The sequence below is a fragment of the Herpailurus yagouaroundi genome, unplaced genomic scaffold (genome assembly GCF_014898765.1).
Source record: "Herpailurus yagouaroundi ecotype Mexico unplaced genomic scaffold, PumYag 77, whole genome shotgun sequence".
In the NCBI taxonomy this organism is placed as follows: domain Eukaryota; kingdom Metazoa; phylum Chordata; class Mammalia; order Carnivora; family Felidae; genus Herpailurus; species Herpailurus yagouaroundi.
In genome coordinates this window covers 73,940,651-73,950,529 of record NW_024412388.1, presented here as the reverse complement: position 1 = coordinate 73,950,529, position 9,879 = coordinate 73,940,651, and the positions used below count along the sequence as shown (strand labels likewise).

General features: G+C 36.8%; 1 protein-coding gene across 2 annotated transcripts in view; it reads left to right on the top strand.

Moving 5' to 3' along the window:
- The window catches only part of SELENOF (selenoprotein F), a 58,562-nt gene that overhangs the window by 7,066 nt on the left and 41,617 nt on the right, over nucleotides 1–9,879 (top strand). For both annotated transcript variants that reach the window (XM_040470875.1, XM_040470876.1), the window contains exon 2: nucleotides 1,835–2,002. In XM_040470875.1, coding sequence (XP_040326809.1) covers nucleotides 1,835–2,002 — 168 coding nt within the window. The remainder of the gene's footprint in view (nucleotides 1–1,834; nucleotides 2,003–9,879) is intronic.

Here is a 9,879-nt window from a genome sequence, read left to right as displayed (position 1 = left end):
AATTATTTTTTTTTTTTATTTAGTCTTACCTTTCTTTCCCTCTCCGACCCCATCCCGCACACACACACAGAAGGCTTCCTGGAAGACTGATACTAATCAGGTTCTTGAAATAAGTTGAAAAAGGAGCCTTAGATGTAAGAAAAATTTGAGCAAGTGTATGAGTGGGAGTTTTATTCTTCCAGGAATTTGTTATAGCTGAAAAGTAGAATGGGATTGGAGAAGTAAAGAAAGGTAGGACTGGTGACCATTAAAGCCACTGAGACAAGAAATGATTTGAGAGCTCTTTAAGAAATAGAATTGTCAAAACTTGTTAATTGCTTGTAAGAATGGTGAAGAATGACTGACCTCAGCAACTAGGTGGTCAGGGAAAATGGTGCCATTTTACTAAAATAATTGGATACATTGGGAGGAATAGATTTAAGCAGAAAAGGTAAGTTTCACTGTTGGAGTTTTTTTGATTTGCAATGCCTGTGGAACATAATGAAGTCAGGTAGGCTGTTGGCTTTGGAAGTTTGACACTCAAAAAGACTCAAGAGTTTTCAATAAGTGGGTATTTGAAGCCTTGGGAAAGATACGGTCGTCTATAGAATATATGTAAAGCAAGAAAAAGCCAAAAATAGACTGGGAAACAGAAGTGCTTAAGAGATGCATGCATAGAAAAGGAAGGAGAAGGAAGACAAGCCCATGGAAGGAACAGCTAGAGCCAGAACAGTTTTGAATGTCTTTGCATTTAATGATTTTTGGCAAGTTTAGTCAAGTGGTAGGATCAGAAGCTGGACTATAGTAACAATTCAGAAATGACAGAAGGTGGGGGAAAGTGGCTAGAACCATAAGGTTTGAATACACTGAAGAATTGAGTTACCGACTAAATTAAAATCCCTGTGGAGATGGCAGAAGATAGACTCCAAAGCACAGGTAGAGAGATTGACCTTAGGTGAAGCTATACCATATTCACTGAGACATGCATGAGACAATGGTAAGGGATGAGAACAGATAAACCCACCTTTGCCGGTTGTTTTGATGGGTTACATAACTCATTTCATTCATCTGTACTGCAATCTCTTTTATGTAAGCATTTTTGTCCTTGCTTTATCAGTGAGGAAATTAAAGCTGAGGAAGGTTATCTTGCTCAGGGTCACAACATCTTTTAAGTGATGGAGCTGGTACCTAATCCCCAAAGTTCATTTCTTTTTTTTTTTTTTTTTAATGTTTATTTTTTAGAGAGAGAGAGACAAAATCACAAGCAGGTTCCACATTGTCAGCACAGAGCCCAGCGTGAGGCTAGAGCTCACTAAACCATGAGATCTTGACCTGAGCTGAAATTAAGAATCGGACACTTAACCGACTGAGCCACCCAGGTGCCCCCATAGTTTTATTTCTGATGTGCCCCTGCTCTTCTCCATCCTCTTCACCTTTCCACTGCTAGATGTGAATGAAGAGAAGTCTAGAAGTTAGTATTACTCTATAGACCCATATCAACAGGGGCATTGGTTTATCTTCTAAGGAAATTCCTTTTCAAAAAAAACTTGAGTGTTTAGTAAAGGTATTGTATGTAATATACACATCATAAAGAAAGCATATTAATTCATATTTCAGCTAAGCTGAAAAATAGCAAATTTTTAAGAAAAAAATTGTGAGGGAAGTAGGAAGAGCCAAAGACTCATCTAAGGTTATAGAGTTCAAAAATATTTAACAATTTGTCTCTAAATGAGGCATTTCGGAAATTCATCTCCAGTGTGTTAGATTTGGTTAACCCTAGTTTTTCCTTTCTGGGAAGTTTTGTGATACAAATATGGAATAATGTTTTATTTCTCTTTTTTTTTTTTATTTTCAGGTGTGTGCACTTGGGGCAGAGTTTTCATCGGAGGCTTGCAGAGAGTTGGGCTTCTCCAGCAACTTACTCTGCAGCTCTTGTGATCTTCTTGGACAGTTTAACCTGCTTCAGCTGGATCCTGACTGTAGAGGATGCTGTCAGGAAGAAGCACAATTTGAAACAAAAAAGGTATTGTTTTCTAGGATCTCTCTTCCATTAGTTGGTGTAGTTGAGATAAGGTGAAATACTAAATTGTTTAATCAAGTTAAATATAAAGAAGTCTCTAGCTTTTACATTTTGTATTTTTAAAAACTCAACTGATTTCTGTCTGGCCCACTAGATCAATTAAAACAAATAGGAAGGGGGGCGCCTGGGTGGTGCAGTCGGTTAAGCGTCCGACTTCAGCCAGGTCACGATCTCGCGGTCCGGGAGTTCGAGCCCCGTGTCAGGCTCTGGGCTGATGGCTCAGAGCCTGGAGCCTGTTTCCGATTCTGTGTCTCCCTCTCTCTCTGCCCCTCCCCCGTTCATGCTCTGTCTCTCTCTGTCCCAAAAATAAATAAAAACGTTGAAAAAAAAAATTTAAAACAAATAGGAAGGAAAAGTAAGGTTACATACCAGGACCTCATTCTATCATGGTTGTTCAGCAGAGAGGTTGCCGAATTATTGTAGCATGACTGGATCCTAAAGTCCTCCAGTCTTCCTAACTTCTGGCCACATGATGACAAAGAAGAATTAATTAGATGCTTATATTCATTTGTAAGAAGAACTCCGTCTTTACAATGAAATTTGAGACGAAAGTGTAGCACCTATTACCTGGCACATAATTGTAGGCAGTAAACTATAACTTTTTATCTGGTTAACAAAGAAAATTCTTTGTTAATTTAGACAGCTTTATGTTAATTTACACAGCTATCACTAATATTTACAGATACCTAATCTCCTCTTTAACACCTGAAAACAGCCAAGGATAGATAGTTCTAACTGTCCAATAAAATCAGCTATGTTTTGATTCATTGTTCAGATTAATAATAAGCTCGCTCAATTTTTAAAGCTTTTCATCAAAGCCCTTATACTTTTTAAAATCAGAAGGTGGCCTGAAAAGATCCTTTATGTAAGCCAAATAAAACTGAATTAGTGAGTTCCCTTGTTCGGAGTAAGGAAAAAAGTTCACATCTCTGTGTTAGATTTCCTTTTAATATTCTCTTTCACTTGTACATACTGAATTCTATTTTGAAGTGTTAGAGTTTAGAAAGCTTTCAGACTATAATTCTATCTTATTAGGTAGTGAAGGTTTGTTTCTAACACAGAGTATAGTTTTATAGTTCTAAAAGGAAAACAAGCTTTAAATGTTAATATTTAACCAAAACTTACTTAATATTTGATTTTTTTTTCATTTTTTTAATGTTTCTTTTGAGAGAGGTGGGGAGAGAGAGAGAAAATCCCAAGCAGGCTCTGCCACTGGCAGCATGGAGCCCAATGCAGAGCTCAAACTCACAAACTATGAAATCATGACCTGAACCAAAGTCAAGAGTCAGACACTTAACTGACGGAGCCACCCAGGTGCCCCTTTAATATTTGATTTCTTAGTTGTGAACCTGAAATTCCTGGTGTCCCAGAAATAGGTTCCAAGCCTTCTGTGTTTTTTCATTTTCTTGATTCACATATACCATTGATATTTTTTCATGTTTAGAAGATTTCCATACATAGGAATTAGTCTTCACTGCATGTAGGTCATGTCTAAACAAGAAGTTTTAAAAATTTGATTTTAAGTAGGGGCGCCTGGGTGGCTCAGTCGGTCAAGCGTCCGACTTTGGCTCAGGTCATGATCTCACAGTTTGTGGGTTCGAACCCTGCATCTGGCTCTGTGCTGAGAGCTCAGGGCCTGGATCCTGCTTCGGATTCTGTCTGTCTGTCTGTCTGTCTGTCTCTCTCTCTCTCTCTCTCTCTCTCTGTGTCTCTCAAAAATAAACATCAAAAAAACATTTTTTTTAAATTTTAAGTAGATTTAAAATGTATGACTTGACTAGTAAAACCCTTCCACTTGATTTTTGGGGGTGTAATTTTTTTTTTTTTTTTAAATGAGCTATTCACATGGGACAAATTGAGGAAGGAATCTATATGTCATAGTGCTCTATTCCTCTAGTCATAGTGCTTTTTTTCTATGGTCCATACTACTGCTTAGCCGACAACAATTCTTTCCTAAGATACCAAACTTACAAGAATTGAACAAGGAATGTTTTATAATAAACAGTGTTCATCACAGACAGTGTCTTATAATTAAGGGTAAATTGAGAGGTTCTACTTTAATTGATATCAAATATTCCTAAACTGTAAACCAAGTGCATATACTCTATTATTATTTACTGCCCTTTCTCAGTAATCCTCCAATAGTATACTATTTTTATGTTATACTTTTGCTAGAATCAAACTTGAGTCACACATTGCAAATTATATTCCTGTTCAGTTTTCATCATTAATTGTGTGGTATCTTGATAATTCTGACCACTTACAGCTCAGTAACCGTAGGCAAGTAGTCTTCCAGTTAGTATGCCTAAATAATTACAAGCTGAAATGATTGTTGTATGTAAGTACAAGTGGGTCTTATCCTAATATGACTTTATGCTGTGTCCATTGTATTTTCTTTACTCCTTACTCCCAATTACTACAGTATACTTCTCATTAAGCATTTGCTAGCACACTGCTGCACAAAATTGATGAGTGGTTTTAAGAAGCCTAGTGGAACCAAAACATGCCAGAAACTCTTAGAAATATTGCTGGACATATAAAAGTATGGCATTGGACAAGGCATATTAGATGCAAACCACAATGAAGTATAGAAGTAGTACTTAATTTAATGTGTGCAGTACTGCCCTCTGGATTACTGGTATGAGATCATAGGTAAATATGTGCAATATTTTTTTCTATCTTAGCCCTGGCTTAAGGCTTAATTTTGAAATCATAGTTGGGATGGCTGAGTAGCTCAGACCTTGATTTCAGTTCACATCACAATCTCGTGGGTTTGTGAGTTCAAGCCCCATGTTGGGCTCTGCACTGACCCTGCAGAATCTTCTTGGGATTCTTTGCTACCCTCCTTTGCTCGCATTCCCTCTGTCTCTCTCAAAAATAAATAAACTTAAAAAAATTTTTTTTTTTAATGTTTTATTTATTTTTGAGACAGACAGAGACAGAGCATGAGCAGGGGAGGGGCGGAGAGAGAGCGAGACACAGAATCCGAAGCAGGCTCCAGGCTCTGAGCTGTCAGCACAGAGCCCTATGCGGGGCTTGAACTCACAAACTGCGAGATCATGACCTGAGCCGAAGTCGGACGCCTACCCGACTGAGCCACCCAGGCACCCCTCCAAATAAAAAAACTTTAAAAAATTATGAAATCATAGTTAAATTTAGTTCTAATTTAAAACTAAAATTTAAAAGGAAAAATCTGTAATATATAGACTAGTGCCTTACATTCAAAACATTGAAAATACTTAAATACATTTGTGTATGTGTGTAAATCATTGTGAATGTAAATTCTTTAGGAGAGAAAATTGTAAATGTATTCATCAAACAGCAATGTTTTCCTAACTTATATATAAGTGCAACCAGAATATTTATTTTGGTTCTTGCTTAGCTGTATGCTTTCCAGAGCTGATATGTCTTTCCAGAGATGAGGCTAATTGTTTTTAGTAATGCTTACTCATTTCACAGGCTAAATTTAGCCTTTGATAGCCAGAAGTATGCTTTAAAAAATAATAATAATAACAAAACTTAATAGCATAGGATGTCTTTGAAATCCCTTATCATTCTACAAATGTGTACTCCATTATTTTTATTTGATCTTGTTCTCCCCTACCCATTTTGATTATAAAGGACCTACTAAACATCACAATACTAGCTAGAATGAAATTTTCTTTTTTTTTTTTTGGACAGTTGCTATTTATTACTTGTTAAATGTCCGTTCAAATACCACTTTTTCAGACCTCATATCTGTCACACCTTTACTACTTCCTATGCATACATCTGTGGTGGCACTCATGACATTGTAAAGAAACAATCTTTTTTTAAATTATATCCTACTTTGGACTATGTTAAGTCTTCATAGAATGAAATTTTTTGATAAGCTGTATTCCTACTAATTTTGCTCATAACTATGTACCTAAGTACCATTTACAAACAAGGATGTTTGTAAGCACATGCTTAATTGTGAAGCGTGTACTAATTTGTAGTTTGAAGAAAAAACATAAACTAATGAAAGAAAGGATATGAATACAGTTAGTATTTACTAAGTAGCATGAGTAACTTCAGCTTAGTCCATATATAGAGTCTTTGGATGGAAGGGAAGGGAAGGGACCATTGTTTTGTTTTGTTTTTTCCACTACTGATTGGCTTTCTCCTTGTGGTGGGACAGCATAGTAACTGCCAGTTCCTTAGTGTTGTATCTTTTAGCTCTTCCCATGAGAAGGGGATTAATTCTTCCTCGTTTACTTTTTTTGAAATACTTCAGACAGGGATTTTTTTCTAGCTCAAGTTCGGTCACTATTAGCTAAGATTATGGAATAATGTAAGGCCAGTTGCTGCCACAGCAGCTACGTGAAATGCTGCACTGGGGCACAGACAGATGAAGCAGTAAAGAGCAGAGACTATGTAAGCAATCCCATAGATAACTTACTTTTTTCCCCCCTCAATTCCTAGAGTAAACAAATTCTACTTGGGCTGTCTTTAAAGATTTAGCTCAGTTGTTCCCCTCTTTTTTGGAAGGCTTCCCTAATTTCAATTCCCTTACTTATCCACCACTAGCACTCTCAGGTTATGTTAGCTGTACCTCTGTATTCCCAAAAACACTTGAGGATACCTTGATATACACTTAACCTTCACTATATTATGTTGCTTTTCTCTTCCAATAAATTATGCTCTTTGAAATCTAGGACAGTTTATTTCTGAATCCACAGGCTTTAGCATATAGTATTTCATAAGTTTTTGCCTTTGAATGAGACTGTTTTTACTAAGTTGGAAAAGTTGATTTTTTTTTCATTAAACACGTATTGAGAGCTTTCTATATACTAAACACCTAGACAGACTCTATTGATACAAATATTGAAGGGCAGTCCTTACAATCAGTGGGGAGTAGACCAATAAGCCAGTAGGTAAACCCAAAGTGATCGGTGTGGTGTGCTGGGGGGAAAGAAGACAAAGCTCGGAAGAGGTGAAACATAATTTGAGAATTGAGGGAAAATGTACCCAGATGAGCAGAAGAAAAGGGAATCAAAGTGGCGTCTCTGGCTACAGGAGACTGGGACCCAGAGTACAAGGTGGCAGGTGAGGAGTCCAGAGGACAGTCCTGAGACCAGGACATCCTGTCTCACAAGTCATGCCAAGAAGTCTGGACTTTATCTTAAGGGCTGTGGGAGCCATGGAAGTTTGTAAGCCGGGGAGTTACTTGATCAACTATGTATTGGTAGACAGAAAAGGTAATTTAAAAAATATATATATATGTATATACATGCACACACACGCTGAAAATATACTTGAACTTTGTCGACACTTGTGAAAGACTTTCATATATTTCACTTACACATGCTGAGTATAAAAAATGAGATTTTCTTTATGTTGGCAGTTATCCATTTATAACACTTAATTATTATCATCGAAGTGTAGATCTTTCATTTGTTTATTTTATTTATAAGGACTTCGTAAACATCCCAAATGTATCTAAAAAGAGATGTTAGTGAGCACAGATTTCAAGTGATCCCAGTCTGACTGCTAACCTTAATAGGTATTTTTTTCAAACCATACATGACCATCAGATTAAAAATTTCCTGGGATTTTCCTGAAGATAAGCATAGATCAGCTATTTTTTTCTATAAAAAATTTTTTGGCTTCCATTATCTAAGATTTATAAGATTAAATGTAGTATTCCAATAGATGGGTTATTTTTCTCATATTTTTATAATCTTTGCAGTTCTGTGAATTTGACCTTGATTAAGGAAGCTGGGTGCTTTTTTCCTGTGTCCTCATTCATTTAAGGTTTTCATATCTTAATGATTTCAGCTTCTTCTGGACGCAGTTATTGTAGAACTTTTATATTTCTCCTTAATCGTATGCCTCTATTTCCATAGCTAGTACCTGTTCTCTTTAAGATCTTGGTTCATCTAGGGGCGCCTGGGTGGCGCAGTCGGTTAAGCGTCCGACTTCAGCCAGGTCACGATCTCGCAGTCCGGGAGTTCGAGCCCCGCGTCGGGCTCTGGGCTGATGGCTCAGAGCCTGGAGCCTGTTTCCGATTCTGTGTCTCCCTCTCTCTCTGCCCCTCCCCCATTCATGCTCTGACTCTCTCTGTCCCAAAAATAAATAAACGTTGAAAAAAAAAAAAATTAAAAAAAAAAAAAGATCTTGGTTCATCAAGATGCTTGTAGTTGCACTGCTTTCCTTTTTCCTTCAAAATATTTTATATTTAATTATTATTTAATTAAATCCATTATTTTGTTGGTTTTTAGTACTTCCTATTCTGCATTTATACCTACCTTATCTCTGAGGGATCATTTTGAAGATCTGGCTAATGACCAAACCAGAGTACCTTCTTTTTTAATTTTAATGTTTATTCACTTTTTGAGAGAGAGAGAGAGAGACACAGAGTGTGGGTGGGGGAGGGGCAGAGAGAGAGGGAGACAGATCTGAAGCAGGTTCCGGGCCCTGAGCTGTCAGCACAGAGCCTGACATGGGGCTCGAACTCGGGATGGCGAGATCATGACCTGAGCCGAAGGTGGACGCTCAACTGACTGAGCCACCCAGGCGCCCACCAGAGTACCTTCTGAGAGAAAAAAATCAACTTACCTGAATTATTAAAAAATATGAACCAGTAAGCAAATGATTTCAACTTAATTTGCTGTTCAGTCTTGATTGTATCAGGAAGGAGTTTAGAGTAGTGTTTAAGAACACAGGCTCTGGAACCAGACTATCTAGGTTTCAGAAAGTCCTTTGCTACTCATCTGATGATCTTGGACAAATTACTTGATAATTCTGCTTCTTTCCTCGTTTATAAATTGGAGATAATAGTTACTATCTCATAGGGTGGTTATGAGGAGTAAATGAGTTTATAAATGCACTGCTTAGAATAGTCCCAGCATGTAATAAATCCTAGGTAAATAATTGGGTCTGGTGGTGGTATCTGATTTGCTGATTAAAAAAACAAACAAGGGGCTCCTGGGTGGCTCAGTCCATTAAGTATCCAGCTTCAGCTCAGGTCATGATCTCATGGTTCGTGAGTTCAAGCCCCGCGTTCGGCTCTCTGCTGACTGCTCAGAGCCTAGAACCTGCTTTGGATTCTGTGTCTCCCTCTCTCTCTCTGCCCCTCCCCTGCTTGGGCTCTGTCTCTCTCTCAGAAATAAACATTTAAAAAATTATTTAAAAAAATTTTTTTGAAAAATAAAAATATAAAATTTGGAGGACTCCAAGAATAGAATTATAATGATTGCTCTTGGCAAAGTAGGGTAAAAGAAAATGGTTAAGAAATACAACATGAACTATTAGATTTGCCAGTACTAAAAATTAGCAGCAAAATTTTCTGTTACTCCACTTTTGAGCTCCTGAATCAGTTGAATCAAGAACAAGAGGAAATACGATAACAGAATTGGTAGTATGAAAACTTACCGTTCACAATTACTTGTTTATGTGCAACAACATATAGAAATAAATTGTCAAACATAACCACAGGTTTCAAATTTTTGATTGACGTATTTTAATAAGGAAAATACTACAAATACGAATTTTTTAAATGTGTACCATTTTCATCATTATTAAATGCATATAAAAATTGCATTTGAAGAGAAAAGGTTTTGCTACTTAAAAAAATTTCAAAACCATTATAAAGCAAAGCTTTTTCTTAGGATAAACCTATTCCAGAAATTAATTGAGACCCTTTTAAAAATCCGTGTAGAATAAAATATATTACTGGCTTTCAAAGTTTGTCAGATGGTAGATCAGATTGGAGCTATGGGATTCTTTGAAATAACATTATAAGAAAATAAAGTGTATGTTTGTAATATAAAAATGATTGCTTTGTGAACAAACAAGTC